We start from the raw sequence: 27,737 nt of genomic DNA, 5'->3' as shown, positions 1-27,737 counted from the left end.
AAGGGCACGGCTTCGGGAAGGAAGGCCGCGGGCAGAAGGATGTCAGGCAAGGACGAACGAGGTCAACTCTCTCGCGTGGAGAAGAAGAAGAGTTCGGTCGGCTCGAGAACGAGAGAAGTCAACTTTCTCTCGCGTGGAGGAGGAAGAGCTCGCTCGGCTCGAGACCGAGAAAGAGAGAGGCCAGGCGTGCGAACGCGAGAAGGAAGGGAGGCAGAGCTCGGACGCGGAGAGTGGGGAGTTAGGGCTTAAAGAGGAAAAGGGGAAAATAGTTTTATACAAATTAATATATATATATATATATATACATATATATATTAAATTATATGCAATTTACTCGCGCGTGGCGTTGTAACAAAATGGGTGTCCTCCCTAGGCAAAATCGACACTCCGGACGTGCCGGTGCAGTCCATTTTGTCATCCGGGGTCGCTCGGACGACGTCGTCGATAATCGGGTCAAAAACATGTCAAAATTCAAATTTCACAAAATTTCGACCCGCGATTGATCGCTTCAAAAAGTTTACTCGAGCCTTCGACAGGTAACAGTGCAAACGATGCGAATTGTAGCGATCGGACGCGTCGACTCTTCGAATTGCGAAGTTTTGTGCGCTGGAGTGCGAATTGTGCAAAAGACCACTCTAAGGCTCAGGAAGGTTCTATAGGGATCCCTTTTGGGCTTCCTCGTGTTTGTTTCATCCTTCTAAGTGCTGAAAGTCGATACCACACAGGCGAAACTCCAGAAGGGGACAGAAAAAAGTTCAAATTCTAGAACAAGGCGGGTCCCATTTCTAAGGTTCTAAGATAGTCAAAAGGAGGTCCCTAAGGCTAGATCCTAAACCCTAAGAGGAAGAATAGACCTCACCAAAAATGAGGTCAACAGGAAGGTAAAACCACTGATCTTAATCGAGAGTTTTCTTAAGTGACCCCGGTCATTTAAGATGTAATTAACTATAGGGGTCTGCCTCTATATGGAGCTTGAAACCCATGTAAAATAAACTCTATTTTAGGTAGAGGAACTTGTTGGCCTCATATAAAATATTTCGCAGACCAAACGGATGTCACAAATTCTTTAGTTTAGGTGATTAAGCCTACTACATGTGATATTTTTATTTATCGGGATAAGTATATTATTTGTGGTATCGTGCTTAGTCATCCAAACTATCCAAAATGTGAGACTCGTTTGGTCTCATCTATTTTTAAATTAAAATATTACTTTCAAAAATCATATTTACATCAAAACTATTTTTTATATATATTTATAAAAATCATTCCTTTCTTTTGCATGAGCGGATATCTTCCTTTATAAAAATTAAATAACGGCCGACAGACATAAATCCTCCTATCTCTCTCTAGGCTATTTGCATGAGCGGATATCGTGCAAATGTAAGACCTAATTTTAATAATTGGCAGGAGTAAATATTAATAACATCATTTTCAAAACATGAAACCAAACAATAGAATAGCTTGGGAAGTAATCGAAGTTCGCCTCGAAATATGTGACGTCCCCTTTTTTTCACTAGTTCGGACTCCTAAATAATTGTTACTACTTGAGTAAATCCCACTTGTCTTTCCTTGTCCAACATTGAAAACTTAAACGTTGAATTCTTGAAGATAGAATTTCCGATCTTAATCGAGATTTTTCTTAAATGATTTCGATCATTTAAGATGTAATTAACTTTAAAGGTTTGTCTCTATAAAGAACTTGGAACGCAAGTAAAATAAACTCTATCTAATCTTTATATTATGTAGGGAAATTTGTCTGTTACACATAAAAAGTTCGCAGACCAAACAAATATCATAGATTTTTTAAAGTATTAAATATATGAGATATGTTCTGTCTCATATTTTTTTTAAAATTAAAATACTATTTTCAAAAGATTTAAATTACATATTTATATTAAATTAAATTAAAATCATTTTCAAAAGTGGGAGGACCGACTTAAATCAAAATAAAAATTCTTGGCTGATAGTGATCTACAATCCGAGAGATAAATCGACTCTCCACAATCTCTAGACGCCCCTAGGAATAGGAAGACAAAAATATGACGACAATAATTCAGACATGAAAATAAACCCTAGGTGATTATGCCTAATACTCCCCCAAATGTCCCCTAATTCTTCTCATTGCATACGTGATTAGAGGCTTAATTGGCCCCAACCGGGGGCTGGACTCCTCCCAGGCAGAAACTACGGTTTCCGTCCCTTTAGGCTGTGCCGGCTGGCTTGGTTGGGCTGGCTGGTCTGGTGGGGCTGGTCCGGGCTGGTCAGGAGGAACCGACTTAACAATGGTTCTCTTCTGTATAGTTTAGGTATGGGATGCCATTGTAATTTTCTTCTCATAATCTTTTTCCATAAATGCTAAAAGGCTTTTATAATTCCAAAATCGGTGTATTCTGTCCCTTTTGTACATTTTACACATGCCTTTACAAATAACTAAAAACAATTTATCTTATTTAACTGTTGTTGCCTTTGTAAGTTTTGCCCTTCTAATGACTGGGTCAGCAAGCTATGTGTTATTTAAGGCCAAAATCTTTGTTTATTGATTAGATATGCTACTGTGATATTGACTAATTGAAAGTTATTCAGGACACGAGTTCTAACGTCCCTCAGTTACTCGGATCTGATCTCACATTTCAAAGTGCTCAAACTATTCCAATAGCTGGTTCTGCACCTATCAATTCTTTTGCTCTCGCGAAGCCAGCTTCACAATCATCAAGCACTAGTAATTTAGACTGGAACATACAACCAGCATCTTCTGAATTTGAAGTTGCAGATTCTGGCGATTTTTTGAGTGAGATTCCTCTTGCTGTGTCTGTACCGGGTTCAGGATTCCAAGTCGAATCATTAACTAGAAATAGCATAACAGTGCCCATTACGGTCAGGGGCTCTATTTTTCATCCTTACACAACCAGTTCAATGAATTGTGTTAGCTTGAGTGGACCAGTGAATCCTTCTTTCTTGAATCAAGTCACGTCACAGAATCTTATTCTGAACAGCGGACAAAATGTTCTTGAAACTTCCCCTTCTGCAGGTATACTCGAAGGTAATTCCTATTTTGAAGTTTTGTAGTAGAGGATAATGATTGAACAAGAAAATATTGTTTTGGAATTGTAGTATGTTAATATCCATTTATGTTTGCTGAGATAAGCTAGCTTGTTCTGACAGGTTCATTTGGTTTTCAGTTCAACAATGATAATTCCGCGTCAGCACTGTCAGAGTTTTATGATTCAGAACAGAATCTCACTGATACTGAGGAACATAAGCTTTTGTTTCAACCACAGTGTTGTGTTGATGCTGTAGATTCAAGAACAAGAGATTCTGTTGCTCAGAATGATGATAGAATTATGTCTGGATTGCATGACGGTTTTCATGTTCTGCCGGAACCATATTCTCAACCTATTACTGTAGATGACATTATTCAGGTATGTTTCATGCAAACGTCATAGAAGTTTGTTTTCTAATAATTAACTACGTTAGAAATTCTGGTAAATTGTCAGGAGTAAATGCTAATGATTTTAAATTACATTTACTTGAAGCCTTTATGAATGAAAAGTATGCAATGCAAGGGTGAATGAACTTTATTACTTCGAGTGGAAGGGATGATGTTGCATTTTAGGGCTTTCCGATTAATTGAAGCATATGCTATTGAGCACCGACATCTTATTTGATAAAAGTAAATATTGAAATATTCTAATTATGAGGTTGAAGGCATTAATGGAAAAGAACTATTTCAGGGGTAAAAAGCCTAAACATAAATGCACAAAATATGACTTAGGTGACGTAATATATACCTATGCAGAAGCATCTTCAATATTATATGAAATAAAAATCAACCTCTTGTAGCTCATAATTGTTTTAAGTCTGCCACGCAGTTTCATGATCTTAGAAAACATAGATAAGTAGGAAATTTTTACTATGTTTGGAATTCAACATTAAAGCAAGACTTACATGTCTAGTCGATTATCCAAGCTAAATCACAAGAGAGTTGGAGAAGCTAAAATTATAGTGTGTATCTATTCATAGATTTATCTCCAATATGTGAACGTTGGAGAGATTATAGCTATCACCAACAGCTGCATTTTGGCTGTTACTAAGCGTTGGAGGCTTCAGGAATTTTGAATCTTCCTTTGATGTTTACTTCCATATCAATGTTTCTTTTTCATGATGAAATCAGCTTCACAGTGCACATTGGGTGCAAGAAGTTAGAAAATTGAAGTTCATTCTGCATAACAGCTTGGCGTAGCCATAGTTAAAAAGTTGATGTGGTGCGTGCTGGGAAGAAAAAAATCCTCTAAGCTAATAGATTTATACAACCAGATAACAAACAGAAGAAAGTTGATATGTAAGAAAGCCAAATGGGCAATAAGAGTTTGTCATTGTGCTGTGTTACTTTGAAAACCTAATGCAAATTTGTAAACCTAAAGCAACTTTTCTTGCCAAAAAAAACATCGCAAATGGAATAATTAGAGTTCAGAGCAACATAACCTATAATGACAAGCCAAAGGCTGAATAAGAAGTAAAATAGAAGAACAGACTTACGGAGAGAAAACTATGAATTGAAGAATTGAAATTTTTTGTTTTCTTGTTGTGAAATCTGCTGCCAAGAGAACCGTAGGACAACAAAGTAAAACTGTAGTATAGCAAAACGAAAACGGGAAAAGAAGAAAAATCGCAAAGAAAATGCAAACAAGAGCGCCGAGAATTTAGGTGGTTCGGTCCATAGGACCTACATCCACGGGAGGAAATCAAGAAACAATTCACTAAGACAATCCTGAAGATTACACCGCACAAAATCACGGACGAACTAATCTCCTCAAGCTCTCTATCAATCTTGATCTCGATACAAGCTTTTTTGGTTCCAAACTCTCTATCGATCTTGATCTCGATACAAGTTTTCTTGGTTCCTCACCTTGATCTCAGAATTACTCTCTCCTTTAACTTTCTCAACTCCTACATATCATTACATATATATAAACCAATGATCCATACAAGATGACCAGTTAAATACCTTTAAATAGCCAAATGACCGTTGTACCCATTAGCTATTTAAACTTTCTTAGCTTTGTCTTGGTTCGCATAATTGGGAGTCACCATAATAAATCTCCACCTTGACTTCCAATTACAAATCTCTATAATAGATGTTCCCCCCACCTAGCCCCGAGGGGCCTGAGCCGTTGTCTCCCTTGACACTTCCCTTAAAGCTTTGTCACTCAAGCTCAAGATTATTACGCTGTGAGCTCGGTTCAAGATGTTGTTCTTCTCCCTCTCGGGCATTTCAGCCGGCAATGCCGCCGGTCCTTGCAATGCTTCCGCGAGACCTTGCTGCACCAACAAGACTTTCATCTTGACTCTCCACAAGCCAAAATCGTTCTTTCCGGTGAATTTCTCGATGTCGAACTTAGTAGATCCCATTGTTGTGTCTAGAATTCCCACAGACGGCGCCATATGTTGTGAAATTTATTCCCAACAGAACCGCAAGACAGCAAGGGAAAACCGCAGGACAACAAAACGGAAACAGGAAATGAAAGAAAAACTGTAAAAAAATGCAAACAAGAACACCGAGAATTTATGTGGTTCAGTCCATAGGACCTACATCCACAAGAGAAAATCGAGAAACAATTCACTAAGACAAGCTTGAAAATAAGATCTCATTGTCGTGGCTAACATTTCCCACAGACGACACCAATTGTTGTTCTATTGGATCCAAGAAAAATTATTGAAGTGGTTGTTTGGTTGGATATTTTAAAAATAAATGTATTTTAGAAATGTGGAGTAATTGGATGCAAGCGTTTTAGAAATGTATAAGCTGTTACGTTGGATGAAAATCAAATGCATTGAATTTTTTTTATGAGTTTGTCATGATACATTTTAAATGCATTGAAATGCAGTAGATGATAGCAGGCAGTGGACAGGGGTGACGGTGGAGGGTGGTGAGCGAGGGTGGCGGTCTGTGGGCATGCAATGATGATGGTGAAGGGTGGCAGTCAGTGGTGGGGAAGGTGAGGTTGCAGGCTATGAAAATGGGTGTTGGATACATGCAAGTGTGATTGTTACACATAAGAATTCTATTGTGTGTAAGTTTGGCTATCTAAACACATAAGAATTCAAATATATTTATGAAAAATCCGAATGCCTAAGCACGTAAGCAAATAAGAGCTCAATTATATGAAAGTTTTAACTATCTAAACACATACGACTCCAATCTTATTTATGCAAATTTGAAAAACTTAGGCTTGGACATGTAAACACCCAAAATCTGAAATTTAGGCATTTAAATACATAAGAATTTATCTACATGTAAATTCTTTCTCTTTTGTGGAATGAAAAATAACTCCGTCCACAATCAAAACGAGTATTAGAAGAAAGAACTCCTTCATATTTAAAGAATAGCTACTCCATTCATAGGTGAGTAATAGCACAGTACCATTCCCATTTCGTAATGATAATCAAGTCAAGATATGCAAAGAACTTTTTAAAAAATCCATCCACAAAATTTAAGATAAACATACCATAAGATCCAGCTAATCTCAAAAATCCATTAGAGAAAATTTTTCATGGCTTCTAAAAGAAAATTGCAAGCATAACAAGGAAGCCATTGACCTTGTCTTAAACCAGAAAATAAGAGTAGCTAAAGGAAAATCCACAGATCAGCCAAGTGAAGAAAATATGAGAAAGAAATCTCACTTTCCAAATGCTTAGACGGAAGAGGGGAGTTAGAGTTCGGCTGGGGTTGTTTTCTGACGAGGAAGAGTTTCGGCCGGCTAGGAGGAGCACCGTCTAAGGCTTCGGCTGAGCAAGGGAGCAGGTGTCGAGGAAGAGAGGGGGACTGGTGTGGCTTAACTTCGATGGGGGAGAACTAAATGAGGAGCAGAGGAAGCCGTACAGGGGATTTCGAGGTGGGCGTGTGAGAGGAGGAGGCAAGCAGCCCAGCTTTGATCCAGAGCCAGATTTTTTATCTCCCGCCTTTCTAAGAAATAGCTTGGGTCAAATATGAAGATGAGCCTCTCCCAATCAATGCAGAGCTTAATTAGAAGGTAATAATGCCCCGTCGAATTCAAACAATGCGAGATTGGGCGCTTTATTTGAAATTCAAATTTTTTTATTCAAATCGTGATATTTGCGCGTGATCTGGTGTTATTGGCTCGTGTTCAGCCCAAATCAAGCCTGGGACGAGCAAAAATCATCCTTTTTTAATTAATTCAGTATATGCATCGATTTTCATGTCATTTGCTCGTGCGCGGAATCATAGCAATATAAGTGTCTTACCTAGGTAAAATCAATTTTACGGATAGGCTCACACGGTCCATTTTGTTATTCGACATCATCTAGACAAGTCCGTTGACGGTTGGGCCAATCTAAGTTAACATCGTGCGCGGTGTAGTGAATGACCTTCGTCGATCCAACCAGAGCCGTCCGACTAGCAAAATACTGATTAGTCTTGCTTAAGCGACGACCAATGTCAACATGAACGCTCTCTGCAGCGAGCCTCTCGGTTCATGCCGAAGAAACTCAAATTCACGTCGTGAGAGTTTTCAATTTGTTTGAATTTAATTTTTGTGCAAGTTAGTGAATTGTGTGTGAATTATGGTGTATATGTGTGTGAATGTGTAAATTGCAGTGTTCGTGAGTGTTCGAGTCACAAAGGGTTTCCCTAGTGTTGCTCTTATTCTTACAGGAACTCAGTTTGAGTTTCAATATGTTGGTTATAATCGACTTAACGTAATGTCGATGATTCAGAACCGCTCATATGAGACTCAAAGGAGTAAAGAAGTGACTCGAATTTCTAAATGATGTGGGTCTCAGTACTAGTCATCTAAGAGGGTCAAACAAGAAAAATTTAAGGCTAAACCTCAGGCTCTAAGGAGAGAGAAGGAAATACCTCACCAAAAATGAGGTCAACAGTTGTTGCACAACCAGTTTTGCCCCTAAAGTGTCTTGCGTCAGTCTCCCAGAGTTAAGAGAGTTCAACATCATTCATCAAAGCTTCTAGCTCTTTTATTGTAGTTCGAGTAGCACTTGGATCCCATTGGAGATTACACCATCCTCCAAGGTACTTGAGGATTTTTTCTCATTTACGAGCAAACATCCATATCAGTCTAATCATGTGTGAGCTCACTATTGATCTGAATTGGGCTTGCGTGCCATGCAAATATTGTTGAATACTCCCAATGTAACCCAAGGTTGGCCCGACCTAATCTCAAGGTAACCTGAGCCTCAACAAATGGTGGTGGTCATGGCGATAAGGTATCTATCGTGATGTTTTGAAATGCTCTCTATCGTGACTGTCTCATGCCTGGAATCGACCTCTCAGTCCTATCATCCACTATCGTCATCAAAAACTGATTCCACCAACGCTTCTTTGCTAACAAGGGCACCTGTGATCTCGGACTACATAAAAGGTAGAAGTACGGTCGAATTACCCATCATGTTTAGTCCTACGGTCGAATTACCACGGTCTCCCCACAAAGGTGACAGACATCCATGAATACCGTGTTGCATCACATATAATCCTGTAGTTGACATCCAATTAAAGACTCCACCAGGAACCTGTCAATACTGACCTTGTTCTCCTTCAGTCGTGTTTGAGAATACGACTGGGAATGCCTCTGAGTCATTAGACTCAATTTCTCCACCATTTGCGTAGAAGCCACATTCTTGCTGCTTTATCTATTGATGATGAGACTATATATCTTTCTTTTCACTATGCAACAGGTGTAGAATATGTTGCGATGAACTCACTGTTACTTTCTCGGATCTTCAGTTTGCAAGACTCGTCAAACCACAAGCATCTCACCCTCATCTAGTGGAAGATGGTATAACTCACCCTGCTCTTCAGTCCGGTGGAAGATGGTATACTTCACCCTATTCTTCACCTGTTTGCTCATCGCTGACTTCCTCCATTGTCCCCTGCTTTGTAAAGGACTCGACTCGTCAGGCAACTCGAGGTGATGTGCCCAAATTCAGTTTTTTTGAATGGTGGTGATTGCCTGTTCTATTTTTTATGTCTCTCAACTTTTAATACTAAGGTTTAGACATCTTCCAATGACCAATAGGGCTGCAGTTGCACAACTTTGCTGATAGTCAGCTTTAGGCCCCCCCAGATAACGGGCTATGATCTGCTCCGCTGGCTAGACCAACTCAAACTTTATTTACAACTGGTCAAATTATGGCGCGAACTTCTCCATTGATCAGTCTCTTTGCTGCAAATGATGGAGCCTTAAAAACTTATCCCGACGATAATGTGGCGATAGGTATTTTCGCTGCATCTCCTTCATCTTTTCTATGTTAATAATCTTGTCTTTGCACTCTCTCTTTGTCTGTAACTTTTCTCACCATAAGGAAACACTCTTTTTCAACTTGTTGGCTACAAGCTTCACCCTCTTGTCTTTTGTGGACACTTTGTACTCGAAGTTCCTCTTAATTGACTGCAGTCATTCGATAAAACCATCTAGATCCATATTTCCATCGAACTCTGGTAGATCCATCTTGATTTTGAAGTTTCTTTGACCTCCATATGTTGTCTCCTTTGATAATGAATTTCAAACCATCTGGGTCTTTTTTCCTCATCACTGAAGTCATTCCTATGGAAGGGATTTAGGTCATCGTTCATTTCTTCTCTTTGAATCTCCAAATCATGATTGAGGGTGATTTCCCCCTAGGTTCTCTGATCAATCTCCGCCAGTTTCTGCTGAAATCGATGAAGCTCTCATTTTATCTCTTTCCGGATAGGCTCAAGCATGTATCTCCTTGACGACATGGTTAGGGTTTGGGATTTGTGGAAGTGGAGAGGGTACTTGGTGATAAGGAAATAATTTTTTTTTAGTAGAGTTGGTTTGAGTGTGATGGATGCTAGGAAACCCTAGGGTATGACTAGTTTTAGACTGGCACCGATAGCAATTGATACCAGAATTAACCCAAATTGCAATAGAAAGAAATTTAATGCTAAAATTCAAAAGATTGCAACGAAGACTCTTCAAAATAAGAACAAAATGACAGAAACACATGCAAGTTGATAGGGTGAGAATGAGAATGATGGGCTGCCGATAGACAGCGGCTGGAGGAAGGATAAGCTGAACTGCAACAAGCAGGTTGGTTGGTTAAGTGTGGGGCCAGCAAGAAGGTTGGTCGGTTGGGTGTGGGGGCAACAAGCAGGATGGTGGATGGTGGAAGGTGGACAGGGGATTGCGGTAGCAGCAGAAAGGGGAAAAGGGGATTGCGACAGCAACAGTAAGTTGGGAGGGGGTTGTGATAGCAGTAGAAAGGTCTTGGATGGCAGCGGCAAGGGGAAAGACAGGCGTTGGAGACAGCAGGAGGGCTGCAAGCAAACAACTGGATTGCAGCTTCCGATGGTGTGCAAAGGTACGACGACAACGACAAGAGAGGGTAGGTTGCAAAGGATGGGAATGTCTAGGATAATCACCACCTCAGAGCGAGATACCACCGTAGCTCCATTCGTCCTCGGATACAGTCTTAAGAGAGAAAACAAGGGATGTGAATGGCTATCCGGACAGAAAACACATCAAAACAGAACTCTAATGACATAAATAATATATATATATAGTAGATAACTAAGAAATGGAGGGCCTTTCCCTTTCGACGGCAACCCTAGCCTTGAAATAAGAGCTAGCTGGCCCTACAACCCCTTAGCTGAACCGGTCCAGCTGTTCCCCAGCCAGTTAAGCCCTCAAGGATCCCCGTGATAGTGAGTTTCTGTCTTGTTTGTTGTAATTTATCTTTTCAGTGTGTTTGATTGTAACCACACATTTACTTGCGTTAATTATATTTATTTTTCCTATTGTGGTTTGGGTTAACTTTGGTATCAGTCTGAATTGCTAAATGTTTTTGAAATTTAAATATTAGTTGTAATGAGTTATTTAAGCTACTAGAAGTTTATATTTGCATGTCTATGATGGTTTCCTATTTCTAAGGGTGTTATTATCATATTTTAAAGAAATTTTGGAATTTACTTTACTATATTATAATCCTCATTTAGGCGTGCAATGTCACTGCGACTTCTTATGCTAGAATTTATAGCATCGTGACATAAGTGACTTTTGAGTAGAGGTGTAAACGAGTCGATTACTAGCAAGCCCAAGCTCAGCTCGTGTTCGGCTCGTTTATATTTCCAGTTCAAAAAGTGTGTTCGTGTTCGAATCGTCTGTCTAGCGAGTCCAACACGAGATGTTCATGAATAAAGAGCCGTTTTGACAACCCTAATCACGTAGTCATAAGATGTTAAGGGTTGGAGCAAGATTTAAAAATTATTGTTTATATTAAAACATTATTTGAATCTAATTAAATAATTTTCATTCTATTTTCTTAAGCTGTTCAAAATAGTTTTCTTTTTGTGCTTTACACTAGGATTATGTTAAGCACCATAGTTTTTTTTATTAAGAATAGAACCATTTTTCTTCTTGTGCTTGGCATAAGGATGTTAGCATAGGTTGCTAAACTTTTTTTTTGCCTAGAAATAAATCTTTGTTTGGTCATATAAGACTTTTCTTTTTTTTAACAATCATTTTTTAATAAATTAGATAAAGAAAAGAGTACAATAAAGGCATTTAATAATAATGTCATGGTATAATATATATATATATATATATATATTGCCACAAATCTACAACAACTTGATATAATAGGATAATATGACATACAATCATTTGGATTGCTTGCTTGAAGAATAGAGAATATTGATGAATAGCGATAACTCTGATTCCTATGCTTTCTATTATAAAAAAATTGACAACTTTTAGTTATCAACAAGACAACACTCAAAATGCTCCAATCAATATGAGAATCTTGTTGTAGTAAAGTGGTTAAGTTTTGATGTTGGCAGCCTTTGAGCTGCATTGGCTTTTTCCCAGCCCTATCAACTTGTTATTGTGCCATAAAACATTTAAGGGTTTGTTTGGGCCTGCAACTGCGGTTGCAGTAAGAGAGCTGGGAGGTGGCTGGCGACTGTAGGGGAGGGGCTGCGGAGGCTGGAAGATGGAACGGGAGCAGGGAAGAGGATGTATGGCAAGGTAAATGTTTCGTTAGAGTTGAGCTAAAGTAGAGCACCACCTTGTCTCGGATCCTTGCAGACGGTCACAACCTCAGTTGAGGATAACCGGAACACTTCCTTGCCGTCGGATACAACCCTCAAAGGGAACAACGCTGGCGGTGGCAATTTGAATTCAAAAATCAAACAACCATCTAACCTAAGCAAGCAAACACATATAAATAATTTAGGTTAGTTGATAAAAGAGGCAAGAATTGGAGAAGGAAATAAACTACGAAGGTAAGGGATGATACAAACAGGGTTCGTCCCAAGCCAAGTGTAGAATAGGAAAGAAAGGAGAGTGGGATCGAGAAAGGGAGGTAGGCGCCAAATAGGGAAGAGGGGGAGGCGGGATGTGGAAAGGTAAGCCGGTCTATGCTTTGGCCTGTTCAGCCGGCCATGGTCACAATTTTTTTAACTTGCTGATCTTGTCATCAAGGGGAAATTTACAGTGCTACACTGGTACTTCCTTCTAATCGCGAAGAATGACTAAATTGTTTCTAGTGTGTTTTGGAGGCCCTTAGCCCCCAAATCATAGAAATAACTTTTCTACAAATATTGGGGTGAATCTAAATAAATAGGCCTCTATGCAAACCTTCCATTTGTAGGAGCTCCATGCATTATATGCCCCCAATTTTTTCTCTAAATGGTATGATATGCTTTCCAAGTGCTGTAGGACTTAATCTAGTTTTGTTTGTTTCTTGTCTAGTTAGGTGGATCTTAGCATTATATTGTATATTGAAGTACCTGAATCCTAATTAATATCTCCTAAAAAGACAATTAATGGTTAAAACTAATTTGAGTTTTCAAGTATAACAAATGTTAACTTTAAGGGCCTTTTCTTACCTTGAAATGCCGTCATATTTCTATATTTCATTCTCTTCTTTGCAGTGAAGGTTTCAAACTACAACTTTTTTATGTGCAAGCAAACTATATAGGCAAAGTTGACGTCTTAAGATTTATTTATTTATTTACATTTTTTTAACTATGGAGTGCTAACGTGGAAAAAATGCCTCTTTATATTTTAATTTAATACTGTAACCTGATGTATATCATTCAGGTTGAAGAGGGAAATGTTGAAGTTGCTGTTCCTCCTGTGGATGAAGATAGCGTGAATAATGATTGTATTCAAATAGATAACATGCCCCATGAGCATAAATTAGATTTAGCGCCTCAATCTGATTTCAATGAACATGCAGAAGTAGTTCCCTCTGTTTCTTCTTTAGGAACGTATTTATATGATGATGATCCTGTAGACTTGGACAAATTTGACAGCATTGAAAGATGGATGAATAAGGAACTAGGCAGCGACTGTTATAATTCTCTTATAGCTTCAGATTCATGTACTTACTGGAATGCTATTAATTCGCAACATGATAAGGTATTTTCCAGCATGTCTCGACATATTCAGTTGGATGTTGATTTAGTGGCTCCTTCATTATCACAGGTGCAGCTCTTCAGTATTGATGACTTCTCTCCTAATTGGGCTTATGCTGGGGCTGAAACCAAGGTATGTGCCCATACTGGTTGTTTTCTTCTTGCTGGATGATAAACCACAAAGGTCTGTTTTTGTAATTCAGCTATTGGCTTACCAATTATTTCTTATAGCATCTTCTTGATTAACATAACTTTCTACAGGTTCTTATCTCAGGTGCGTTTCTTGGCGGAATACAACCTAGTAATATAAAGTGGTGTTGCATGTTTGGGGAAGTTGAGGTTTTAGCTGAAGTGTTGATGACAAATGCCATCCGTTGTCTAGCCCCTCCTCACAGTCCAGGACGGGTGCCCTTTTACATTACCTGCAGCAATAGGTTAGCATGCAGTGAAGTTAGAGAATTTGAATATAGAGAAAATCCGCCAAACATGCAACAGATGTTGATTGATGATGAACCTGTGTCAGAAGATGAAATTTTCCTTCAAATCCAATTTGCAAAGATGTTATCCATTGGATCAGACGAGAAAAGACTATTATGCTCCATTAAAAATTGTGCCAAGTGCATCATAACAAAAGTTTTGGCTCAGATGTTGATTGATGATGAGCCTGGTTGGGAAAAGATTGAGAAGGAGACCAAAGCATGTCAAGGATATCTCCGGAATCTTAGAAATGGGTTGCTTGAGAAGTTACTGAAAGGAAAACTGTATGAATGGCTAGTTTGCAAATTGCATGAAGATGACAAAGGACCAAATATTCTGGATGACAAAGGCCAAGGAGCTATTCATTTGGCAGCTGCTCTTGGTTATGAGTGGGCAATGGCTCCAATCTTTGCTGCTGGTGTAAATCCAAATTTTAGGGATTTGCATGGAAGGACTGCTCTTCACTGGGCTGCACACTATGGAAGGTTAGAATTCACTCCCCAACTGGTTATACATAATACGTGAGTGTTCAATGAAATTTCTTTCTGATTCTGTCTTATTATGTTTGATATAAAATATATAAATATTTTTTGAAGTAGCTTTAACCAAATGAAAGACATAATAGTTGCTCGTCGGCTTCTTGTTTTCTGCATTTACTGCTTTGATAATAGTTTTTGTGAATTCATTAACTTGCGGACTTATGAGAATGATACATTTTATTAGACACATAAAATTAAGGTTATCAATTGCTTAATTTCGTGCTCTTTTAGTGCTTTTGTGAACATGCCAACTCTACAGTGTTTGATAGCAAAAACGTGAAGTATTATATTAGGAGAACCTAGTCCTGAACTTCCATGGCACCTGCAATACCACCAGTTAGCCAACCTTCTAAAAAACTCTTTGGCTCGATTCTTGATGAGTATGGATTTGAAACCCTTTAAATAGAATGAAGCTGAAATCTTACGGGAGCATTCCTGGTATGAGTGACCTCTCGGGAATTTACAACAATGAGAGAAAATCTCGAGACAATTAGACCAAAGCAGAAAATATCTCTATGGGTGAGAGTCCGGGCTGTTACAGATGATATCATAGCATTACATTAGTTAAAAGATAAAACTAAGTGTCATACATAATAAAGTGCTATACCATGAGATTCATTTTTAGAAGCTTAGATGGGATAAAGTGTTATAGGGCTGGAGTTACCTCTTCTATCTCTAAGAGTCGTCTCTAAAATTCTATGTGCTCGACGAATCATTTTGGGTAAGAAACATTGACAAGAACATCAATTACTATCCAAAGCCACTTGATGAACTCGTCCAGATTCATGTGGTCGTCAAAATGTGGCAAATTACATTTACTTTAAAATTCTGGATTCTCCAATATTTCATGTCAAATCTTTGGGGCAGTGATTCTTCATCTCTGGAATCTATCTGTTGGAAGAGATTCATTGCATTCTTTCGATCTAGCAAGTCACTATTATGACTAATGGCTATGAGTGGAACAAGGTGTACGAGGTCATGTAGGTTGGCAAAGAAAAATTATTGAGTGGACGGTTTGAAAATTTCAGCAAGGGTATGGGGTATTTTGATAATGCTAGGATAGGATTAGGGTTGGACTAGCTTTGATACGAAATGATATGAAAACCCAAACGATGATGTTAGGAATTATAATAGGAAATAATTCATTCCTATAAGAAGTTATGAGAAATAAATTATTTCCTTAAATTAAGGAGATATTTTCTTTCCTATTTTATATTTATTTTCTTGGATTAGGAATTATCTGTTTTTCTATTTTATGTTATTTCTTATATCTCTTAATAATTAATATGAATTGATTATTGGAGATATCAGATGATATATTTTTACTTTCATATCATTTTTTTATTATTATTTTTCCTATTATTGGATTCTTGTAAGATTTATTTATACCCCCGTTCATATCAATAAAACAATTTTGTGTTTTACTTTATTCCGTATTATTCTGAATTTCAACATAGTATCAGAGCAAGGTTTCGTATTCTAGCCACCGGTCTTCCTTTGAGAATTGTCAGACTCCTTTCTTGCCATCCTCTGTGCGGGAAGGGAGGGGCATTCATCTTGGTATTTGAAACAACGATTTTTCTTCTTCTCTCCCCGAATTCTGAAACCCTCGTCGGCTTCGCGGAGGAACCCTCCGGATAGTGCGATACAATCGCAATTGGAGCTAGCTGGAAGTCAACCATGGGATCGCGACGTACGGAGACCACTATAACTCCATCTTCCTCCTTCCACTCCGCTTCGACCCAAAACCATTGAGGAAGTTCCACACGCAGCAGGATGGAGAGATCATCCACTCTCCTCGTCCACTTTGACAAGGGCACCCCGACACTGGCAAACGAGATCAAGCTGGTACTTGAGGGAAAAAATGTCGTCGCCAAGATCGATGCCATGAAAAAGGCTATCATGCTTCTTCTTAACGGCGAGGCCCTTCCGTAGCTTTTCATCACAATCGTCTGCTACGTACTTCCTTCTGAGGATCACACGATCCAACAACTCCTCCTTTACCTCGAGATAATCGAGAAAACCGGCTCCACCGGCTGCGTCCTACCGGAGATGATCCTCATCTGTCAGAACATTGCCAAAAGACAATCACGATTGTTTACTTCTGTGTAAACTCCTCTGCATCATTACATGTAGGAGCTTCAAGTTAACTTACAAACGCTGCATGAACTACCAGTCAAAGTTGTCTATTTCCCTACATATTCTCTGCAGCATTACTAATAGGACTTTTCCGTTTACCTACATACATTGCAAGAACTGCAATCACTACTGTTTACTTACCTGCAAACTCCCTTGCAACATTATCTGTAGGAACCTTCTGTCTACCTACAGACACTGCAGTAACTGCAACAAAAAACAATTGCACTACATGATAAAGACTTCAAGTTCTACTTCATGGGATCTTCCTCGCTTATTGTTTGATGATTGTTTGATGTTGTTTGATGTTTTCAAATTCAAGTTGAACGTGGTTTTCAACCATATTTCAACTTAAGGGAGAGTGTTAAGAATTATAATAAGAAATAATTTATTCCTGTAAGAAGTTGAGGAATAAATTATTTCCTTAGATTGAGGAGATATTTTATTTCCTATGTTATATTTATTTCCTTGAATTAGGAATTATCTGTTTTCCTATTTTATGTTATTTTTCATATCTCATAATAATTAATATGAATTGATTATTAGAGATATCATGTGATATATCTTTCCTTTCATATCATTTTCTTTTTATTATTTTTCTTATTATAGGATTCTAGTAAGGGTTATTTATATTCCAGTTCATATCAATGTAACAATTTTGTATTCCACTTTATTTCACATTATTCTGAATTTTAACAGATGCATGAACACAAAAATATTATTGCTGAATTCTTAATAAAAAAATGCAATTGCACAAACAGAACTAGAAATAACAACAGTTATGACACAAACACAACTAGAGTCGTATCTCTAAGGGGATAGTGGTCAGTTAGGGGGGATGAAGAGATGCTAGATGGCTGCGGTTGGTGGCAGGAAGGTGGAAGGAATGCTGTGGCTAGAAGAAAGAGGGGACATCAGGTGTGGTTGCGGAATGTCTGTCCAGTGGAAGTGGCAGTAAGGTAGCTGGGTGCAGTGTTGAGCCGTATGGAAAGGGTAAAGTGCAGCTGGGATGGTGATGGCAGGGTTGTGGTAGGTTTGCAGGTGGGAGATAAGAGGGGTTGCTGGCGTTGGATGGCAAGTTGGAAGGGAGGCGGCTGTAGGAAACAACAAGTATGCTGTCTAGTGGGTGTTGTAGGGGCTGAGGACTGCTGCAGTGGATGGAAGGATGCGAAGGACAGGAAAATAGAAGATAATCACCTCCTCATAATCACCTCCTCAAAATGAGATACAAACGGAGCACCACTCGTCTTTGGACATAGATCTAGAAGGGAAAACTGGAGATGCCGATGGCTCTCCCAATGGAAAACATACGAAAAAGACCCCTAAAACACCATAACAGCTAATTATATAGACCTAGGGCAAAAAAGAGTGGCCCCACTCCAAATAGGAAGGAAGTCCCTGCCTGAAAGTACTGGCCAGTTCCTCCTCTGCCTGGACCCAACCGGTCCAAGGCAAGGGGAGGCGGCAATTTGCCGCGCCTAGGCCTTGGACACCCGCATCACTTTGCATTTTGAAATCACAATGATTTTCTCATGCAATTGGAGACATACGTGGAGCAAAATTTTGATGTATTGATTAATGATTTTCAAGTGAAAATTTGAAGATTACAAAATCAAAATCTTAACGGGAGGAGAATTGATGCTGTTCTTCCTGGGAATAAAGTTTAACTTAGGCTGCATTTTCATTACCAAAAAATTAAAATAAAAGAAAGATTAAAAGAAAGAAATAGTTGATTTTGCATTTTGTTGATGTATAGAGTTTGCAAGGCGTGCTTTGTCAGTATTGAGACGTGCTGTGGTAACTTTCATGTTACATAAATTCTAAAACAAAAGCTGAGCGTAGACTGGTGTTGAATTACCAACAAATTAGAAGTGATGGCACATGATAATTTAGGGCCTGTTTGGCGCAGCTGCAGCTGCACTGCCCCAAGAAACAGCTGTGGGGGAGCTGGCTATCTGTTTGGTTCAGCTGCGGGACAGTTTTTTTCCGTAAAAATGACTATTTTGCCCAATTCAATAAACCTGTGTAAAACATAATATAAAATAATATCTTTAGTAAAAAAAAAATATTTATAAATAAATTAATTAATCATTAAATATTAATATATAAATCCATCTAATTATAATTAAATTAAAAATATATGAATTTTAATCATTATTTATTAATAACTTAACAAAATTAACAAAATTAAAATCGCAATCCCTCCATCCCGATTTTGCTCAGAATCATGGCCTTCGGTAGCGATGAAGCAGAATTTGGCTCTTCGGTCGAAGGTGGAAGAAGGAGTCAATGGCTTTGGCTCTTCAGTCGAAGGTGGAAGGAGTCGCGCAGTGTGGCACTGTGCTTCGGGAGAGATCGAGAGAAGAGGACGGACGGGTAGGGTAGGGATCGGCTTCGCTAGGCGGGGCAGAAGGGCAGAGATCCGCTTCGCGAGGCGGGGGAGACGAGGATCTAGGGCAGAGATCGGCTTCGCGAGACGGGGCAGAAGAGGAAACATTGCCCTTAACGCGGGTCGCGCGGGGTCGATCCCGCTGCCGGCTTTTCGCCAAATTCACGGCCCGCGGCCAAATTCGTGGCCCGCGGCGAGCGGGACGCCGAAACAAACGAAAAAATTGCTTGTGAATTCGCGGCACAGTGCAGCGCCACAGGGATACCGCCGAACCAAACAGGCCCTTATTTGTGAGGCGGATGGTTGGTTCAACTTGGGTTCGGGGGAATTTATTGGTTCATGGTTGTCTGTAGATTCCTTGTTTGTTAGATGCAGCAAAATAAAAAGGATGCGAGCGGGACGCCGAAACAAACGAAAAAATTGCTCGCAAATTCGCGGCACGGGCAGCGCCGCAGGGATACCGCCGAACCAAACATGTTCTTGATATCCCTTCAACTTGGGTTCGGGGGAATTTATTGGTTCATGGTTGTCTGTAGATTCCTTGTTTGTTAGATGCAGCAAAATAAAAAGGATGATTTACATAAATACCACTTAATTCCTATGTATTTACATATCTAACACCTGGCAAAAGGTTGGTACTTTTTACCTTAAGTCATGTGACTTATGCTGAATCCGTTACAAAAATATATTTATGAATATTCTTAATATTGAAAAGATTGCTGATTTAACAGTTCAGCTTACAAGTGATCATTTCTTTAGCTTATTTTCAAATTTTAATTAAACAATAGTATTATTCAGTATTTTCTGTATCAGTTCAACAATGATCTTATGCTGTGTCAACTTTATTTACATCTTGATTTTGTTTATTAATATTGAAAATAAAATTTAATTTTGACTTGTCATAATTGATTGGTCAGGGAACAGACAATTGTTACCCTTCTAAAGCTCGGTGCTTCCCCTGGAGCCATTGAAGATCCGACATCTAAATTTCCTGTAGGACAAACAGCTGCTGATTTAGCTTCAAGCAGGGGGCATAAAGGAATTGCTGCGTACTTGGCGGAAGCAGATTTGACTAGCCATCTAAACTCAATGTCCATAGCAGAAAATGTGATGGGTAGTGTTTCTGCAAGTCTTGCTGCAGAAGAAGCTGTTGAAAATGTAGAAGAAGAAAATATATTTTCTTCTGTTGTTGAAACCGGACAGATTTCACTGAGAGAATCGCTTGCCGCTGTTAGGAATTCTGCTCAAGCTGCAGCACGAATTTATGCTGCCTTCAGGGCTCAATCATTCCGCCACCGACAGTTGACAAGAAATACAGAACATGCTGATAATGCTTGTGAAGTTCTGTTGCACTCTTCTCCAAATAATAATGTTCACAAGATTGGTCGCTTTAATGAGTATTTACATGCTTCTGCTATTAAAATACAGCAAAAGTATCGGGGATGGAAGAGGCGCAAGGAATTTCTGAAAATCCGGAACAGAATTGTGAAAATACAGGTATGTTGGATAATTTAATTTGCTTAATAATTTTTTGAATGCGTTTTGAAGCTATCCCTATTAGAGATACATTTATAATTGAATCAATCTTTCTTTTTCTAGTTAAAGACTATTTTCAAGAGGGGTCGCTCTTCTTTGGCAGCCCTGAACTAAAAGCTTGCGATATTCTTCTTGTGAAAATATCAATAAATTTTGTATTAATTATTTCTTTACATTTTTGCCCTCTTGATATACCACAAAAAATTCATCAAATCAAAAACAAAATTTGATACCAATTTAAGATCTCAAAGCACTCAAGCATGTGGGCCCATAACTTCAAACATTAATTCAAAGATCATTTGAACTCCTTTTTTTTTTCTTTTTTTTCTTTTTTTTTTTGCAAGCTTATATTCGGAATAATGTGATTTAGCTAGATGAACCTAATGGTTCAAGAAACCCTTGATTCGAGTCTAGCTAAGCCTAAGTTAAGCACTTCGTGTTTTTTGACTTCCAGGGTGACACTTCGGCAAGATCCCAACAATGTGACGCTCCCAGCGTCATCTACTATTGTGCTGTCGGATTCGGTTATGTATGGCTTCATTTGTGCAAGCCGCATGCTTGATCTTTCTTATTTTGTTCTAGATTTACCTTTGATATGTGCCATCGTTGTTCGATCATGTATTTTCTAATGATCTTCCATGGCTCGTTTGTGGCTACATTCACACGCAGATTTTCCTAAGCATGCAAGCCTACTCACTTGCGAGAATTAGCCATTGTTTCAGTGCGACCTTTTTGCCGATGGCCAAGACATTGTTGTGTTCTACATCACCCCTTCGCAACTGCTTTGGTGTGGGACCTTTGCAGGATATTCGGCTTTGTTGACACTGACGCCCCCTCATGGCACTAGCATCAGCATATTTGCTGACCTCTTTTGCCATGACAGTTAGTTATGTCATGTTGTCATCGTTAAAGTCATTGGTGATTGGTTTCTTGTCCTCTCTGATGTTCAAGATTGTGCATCGCTTACGTTCATATCTACTAGGGGATCTTTACTTTGTTGTTCATCAGAGCATCTCCGTATCCCAAGTCCTCATATATCAACTTCTTCTAGGACCTTAGTTGACACAACCCCTCTTCCCGAAGGAGGTTCTTCTCTTCTAGGGCTCATACTTCTACCTAGTTTTTAAGCCTTCCCCGTCTCCACCTGCATACTCCTTCGTGATGTTAGTGGATATTTTTCCTACCCAATCAATTATCCTCCACTATTCCTTTATCATACTTTCTAAAATCTTCAATATAAATAGTTCCAAGAGAAGCATGCTCTTCTATTTTTTTATGAGGAGATTTCAGTGCTTGTCATGCTTCTTAACCTCTCACTTATTAGCAAATTCTCTGAGTCATCCTAGCATGGAGTTAATTCGTAAATCTGTGTTGGATCTAAAGCTATTAGGTTCCTATCTATGATGCATTGATACGAACATGGGGATACAAACATGATATTACGTGGCATAATAATATATATAATTATGATGATCATAATAATAATTTGTAAATAATATGTAGTTTGCATAAATTGGATAAATATTATAAGGATGAAAATATAATGATATTTAAGAATAAATAAAAAAAGATTCTAATATTATGAGGATGAAAACGTAATGATATTTAAGATTGAAAAAGACATATGATTATCATATTACTCATAATCCAAAAGGTAAAAGAAAACTAAAAAATATAAAAAATAATAAATAATCAAATTTAACAAAAATTAAAGCAATATGATCATCAATAATTTTTTAGAATGTTGCATACAAAAAATAAATCTTAGTTATTTGATTTAACAAAAACTAAATAAATATGTTATTCAATATTTTTTAGAATATTACATGCAAAAAATAAATCAGTTATTCGGTGCAACATATATCATTAAAAACTAATATTTATTATACATTTTATTACTATTTATAAAACCTAAACGCAATTTTTAAGAACATGCATATTCGAATTTTTTTTTTATTTTTAGTTAGACGTGTGATAGGCATGTTCAACATGTGTATGCGCCTAGTGAAATATCAGTTTGGCTCATTCACCTTCGACGTGTCATCATAAATCTCTCATTAGGAGCAGATTTCATAAGATAATTTTTTTGGTAATCCTAGCATATTAATCGGTTCTCAATGCATATGCTAAAATGATATCCCTATTTTGATTGTTCCGTGGAGTCTCCATTAACTCTTCATTCTTATCTTTAAAAAACCTTTATGGATGGATGGTACAACCACTTATTTTCTAAGGCTATTTGTGGCCAGAGTTTGGGTGAAATTGAACGTCGCTGCACTTTTTCATGAAGAGATCAACCAAATTTTTGCAGAAAGTAGAATGTGAAAATATGCCATCATGTTGCTCCTTTTGATAGATTTTTAGGCAAATTCTTTTGAATGTTTTAAGGCTCATCCAAAGCTTAAAAATCATCTATTTAAGTTGTGAGACATTGCACAATAGGACCGCTTGATGGAAAATCATCTTTCTATTGTTCAAATCTATTCTCAAAATTTGGATCTTGATTCAGCTCCTCTTCAAGAGAGAGTGGTTGATGCTTCTGCTTATCCTAGCCCCTTGGTGTTAAGTACGTAATCTACTACTAATACTATCACTTGACAATTCTATACAAGTTTATGAAGCAGCTCAACCTTCATTTTTGATGAAGAAAATGATGAATATTTCTCACAATTTGGTTCTGATTTTAATTACAACATTAAAAATGCTGACTCACTAATGGATACAATATTTATTGTATTTTATACTCTAAGGGGTAGAAATCAGGAGAAAATTTATCGCCGCTCTTCTATCTCGACTAGTCTCCATGTAAAATGATCCAGATGAAATTATTTTATCTTTTCGTTTGCCTGGTCATACTTATCTTTTTGCTCTAGCATTTCTTATTAAATACCTTTGATATACTCATATTATTATTTAGTTAATATATTTGTCTTAGAAAAAATTGTTAAGCAATTAGAAGCATTACTAAAAACTTTTCATGGCCATTTAGAAGGTCTAACTTATCATTGCAATTTTAGGAATTAATAAAGTCTTGTGATATGATTATTTTGAAAATATCAATAAATCCATATTAATTTTTACTTTTGTGATATGTTCTATTTTTAAAGGAAATGATTAGAATGTTTTCTTCAAGAATAAGTATAAATTAGTCATGATTCTTTCACTTAAGGACCCGTTTGGGGCAGCTTATAAGTGCAAATGCAGCCTCACCATTTGGAAAACATGTTTCGGCAGCTTATACAAAAACGCAGTTTGGCTTTCACACTAAAAGCAGACCGTTGGCCGAACCCCGCGAGCCACATTTCAGGATAAGCACAAGCTGCCCCAAACGCACCATAAGATGAACCCTAGGTGAAAAGAATTATCGAATGAGGAATTTCACTTGTCTATTCATCTCCTTTGCCTTTTCTAACACACAACCTTCCGTCCAATCAGAGGGCAAGCATGCTAACCACCTTCTAGCACTTGATTTCTAACATTGGCCCGTCGACGAGCGCTAACGATTTCTATTGCCCTCCGTCTCCTTTTGCCCAATAACATCGATAATCATCAACATCCATCATTTTGCCACCGTCATTAATACACCTTAAAATTATCTGTTTTAAATATACATTTAATGCTCATTTTTTGTACATTTTTTTATGATATTGCGCTTTAATGAAAGATATTTTGCATGTTTTTTGTTCTAGTTATAAGAAATGAATTTTTGGAGAAAATGAAACAAAAAGGGTGCAATTTTGAGCCAAATCGAGCAAGAAAAAAAAATTTGATGTGGCGCATTTTGTTGGAGCAACATTAGAGCTGAAACGGGGGGAAACAAAGCGAATTGGAGCCGCCTCAACTTTTGAACTGGCGTCATAGCGCCCAAACTAGTGTCATCACGTGAGTCGCGTCGATAAACGGACGTCATAGCGCCGATTTTGGAATCATAGCGCTAGTAATCGTTTCGGACGGTTATTGCTAGTTTTTGGGAGTTTTTAAGCATGATTTGGCACTTGGGAATGCACATTTTGGCATTTCAAACTCTTGAAATCTCCAAGAACGTCTAGAGGTCGTAGATAGGAGTAGGAAATTTAGATTTATACCTTTTATGAAGAGATTTGTGAGGAATTTTGAGAGATATCTATAAGGAATTGTATGAGCATTGTGTGGATCAGTAGAAGACTTCGTTGGAGGGATTTTCATCTTTCTTTAAGAGAGAAAAAACTAAGTATTGTGTTTTTCATTATCTTATAATTGTTGTAAACGCTTTTCTAGTGATATTGTTTTGATTTAAACGAAGTTTTTGTTGTGTTTTCTTCATGCTTTGTAAATAGTTTTCCTTACTCTTTCTCCTTGTGATGAGAGTTAATCATGTGTGGGATTAGAATGGTTTGAAAATTTCTTTTATTCTAAAATTGTGATGGTATTTTCACCGATTCTTAATTTAATTTTCAAACTGATCACTTGTAATGTTAAAATCTATTGTGAAACATAAAGGCTCGGGAGGGCTATGATTTCACCCAACTAATGAGTACCACATTAACCTTACAAGGAGAGGAATCACAATCTTAAGAGAGTACAAATAGATGGGGAGATAAGTCTTTATGGACATAGAATTGGTGTTTCTAGGGTGACAGGCTAGATCCTTTACCAATTTGGTCTAAAGTTAGAATTAAGGGTCCCTGGTAGGTTCTATAGAGAGGGCCCAGTGGGTAATCTAGAAGTAGCAGGCTACAATCTACCCAACACTACCACACAAGCTGGAACTTACTTTAGATCAGTCAATGTTCTTTATGCACTCGAAAGTGGTCAAAGAAGCACTTATGCTCCTATTTGTCGCAATACAACATTTTAAACTTTAAACGTTTGTTTTCTACACTGATTATAATCTCATCGTAAGGAGAAAGAGATTTTAATCATATAAAAAAATTTTAAATTTTTAACCAACCTTCTCAGATTAGGTTTTTATTTAATTTAGTTAACTTTAATTTTAAAGTAAACCAGTAAATTTAAAAAAAAAACAAACTTTTTGAAAATTTTAAACTAAGACTTGTAATAGTAGACTAGAATTAACCTAACAGAATAGTTTAATGCATTTGAAAGTTGTAGCTACTTTTGGAGTTGTCAAGCCAACTTAGAATTGTTCAACTACTCTGTTCTCGTGTAAGTTCTACTCTTATGAATTTAAATTAGTATCATGATATGCATCTCCTCAACATTAGTTTATTAGATGTGTGGTGTTTGCTTGTAATCATCTTTGTAATGCTGGCTTTAAGAAATTCTCTTCATTGCCGAGGAAGACACCGCATTTCAACTCTCATACTTAATGGATTAGGAGTTCTATTTCTCAACTGTTTTGTGAATGCTTAGAAATATATGAGGTGAAAAGTTGTTGCAATCGATATTTTTTTTTTTCATTTCTCAAATTTCCTTCCCGTAGATGACATGCTTTATAGTTATTTCTTTGGTGGTGGCTTGATTTTCAATTGATTTATTCTAAAATTACTCATCATAGCATGCATAGTATTGCTTATGAAAACAATTTTTTTTTATCCGAGGACTTGCAGATGTGTTAGTTTCTAATATTTGGCCAGGGAGAATTACCGGAGGCTAATCTAAAGTTGAGAGAAAATATATGAGCAGGGTAACATATTTTAGCAGGTAAAAACTAGTGAATTGGGATGAAAAGAGCAAAGCAATCCATTTGTATTGATTTGTATGTCATATGTTTACTATGCAGTTTAGTGAGGAAAGAGTTCGTAATTCCATTTCAACTGTTAGCAGATTCAGTAGTTCAAGATGTTTGTTGGCGATTTATTTCACTTTTCTCAATATGCAGTTTATAAATAAAACAGTCTTTTCTGCCTGTCATTTTTTGTTCCTTTGAATGAGATGTATTGCCATATAAAATTGATACATCCCTGAAACATACTCTTGATCAAACATGAATCTCGTTGCATCTTGAGCTTAGAAGCTTTCAAAATCAACTTTAAGAAGCATGGATACTTAGATTTCAAGAAACTTGTATTTGAATTGAGTGTCTTGACTTGTAGGATCCAATGAGCTTAAGATCGCTTAATTTTGATATCATTAAGTCATTCAAATTCTCAAAATATATTATGTGAGCAAGAAGATCACATTGGGTCGATGGACTACTTTGAATTTGGGTATTAATTATGAAGAATGTCTCACACAATTGTTGATATTTCATCGCCACAGTCGGGTTGTTATCACTTTTCCAATATTTTATATTCTTCTAACAAAAGTCTAGGTGGAACCCTCACTCTTATAATATTTCTCCTACTCAAGAAATGGGTGAAGTCTTGTAATTTACATTTACTTGGTGGAATCATTTTCAACTTGGGTCAATCCCAGTGATTTTCCTCTTTTGGGTTTTTCACAAAAAATCTAGCGCAGACTCTTATACTTGTTATTTTTTCTATTTGCGTGAGTTCTTCATGCAAAATTAAAAAATGATAAACGCTCGTATTCCACCAGTGTAATTTCTCATGCACAACAAACATAACTTATGATCTTTCTATTGTTTGGTAAAATCAGACTTTCTACCAGTATTCCTGTTTCACTGAATGAGATTAATTTTCATACATCATAATTTATTATGATTTATCTATTGTTTGTGACATTTTATCGCTTTGTTTGTTCAGGCACATGTAAGGGGGCATCAAGTTCGTAAGCAATATAAACAGTTTGTTTGGTCCGTTGGGATTGTAGAGAAGGCAATATTACGCTGGAGGCGTAAACGTTCCGGTCTGCGTGGTTTTCGTGCTGAGAATGCAATCCGCGGCGGTGCCGATCCGGCGGTTGACAAGGTAGATGAGTATGATTTTCTTCATGTCGGCCGGAAACAGAAAGCTGCTTGTCTTGAGAAAGCCTTACAGAGAGTCAAATCCATGGTTCTTTACCCAGAAGCTCGAGAGCAATATAGGAGATTGTTGGCAAGTTCAAGAGATTCAAAGGTAAACTTCAAGAGATTCAAAAGTAAACCTCAAAATTTCTTTGAATTTTAATTGGAAGATTTACATATCTAACACTTAAACTTAATTTTTTACATATATATATGCCACCTTATCTATGGATGAAAAAGGTTTACTTCAATTTTTATAACTTAAAATAGTGATGGGTGTAAATATAAAAAAAGTGTAAGTTTAGGTGTTAGAATTGGGTCGTACGAATGTAAAAACACAAATGTTGGGGGCAATTACATACAGCCCCCCCCCCCCCCCCCCCCCCCCACACCCACACA

At 37.6% G+C, this 27,737-nt stretch overlaps 1 protein-coding gene across 3 annotated transcripts in view; it reads left to right on the top strand.

Annotated features, from left to right (window-relative positions):
- Positions 1–27,737, top strand: part of LOC110026461 (calmodulin-binding transcription activator 1-like) — an 87,300-nt gene that overhangs the window by 58,794 nt on the left and 769 nt on the right. Inside the window, exons 6-12 of one of the 3 annotated variants that reach the window (XM_020727405.1) lie at positions 2,584–3,040; positions 3,163–3,419; positions 13,098–13,418; positions 13,485–13,547; positions 13,676–14,376; positions 19,873–20,452; positions 27,139–27,450. In XM_020727405.1, the coding sequence (XP_020583064.1) occupies positions 2,584–3,040; positions 3,163–3,419; positions 13,098–13,418; positions 13,485–13,547; positions 13,676–14,376; positions 19,873–20,452; positions 27,139–27,450 (2,691 nt within the window). Of the gene's footprint in view, positions 1–2,583; positions 3,041–3,162; positions 3,420–13,097; positions 13,548–13,675; positions 14,377–19,872; positions 20,453–27,138; positions 27,451–27,737 lie in introns of all 3 variants that reach the window. The other 2 variants (XM_020727403.1, XM_020727402.1) reach the window with 2 other exon arrangements.

This window comes from Phalaenopsis equestris, unplaced genomic scaffold (genome assembly GCF_001263595.1).
Source record: "Phalaenopsis equestris unplaced genomic scaffold, ASM126359v1 Scaffold000372, whole genome shotgun sequence".
NCBI lineage: Eukaryota > Viridiplantae > Streptophyta > Magnoliopsida > Asparagales > Orchidaceae > Phalaenopsis > Phalaenopsis equestris.
This window is presented reverse-complemented; position numbering and strand designations above follow the sequence as displayed.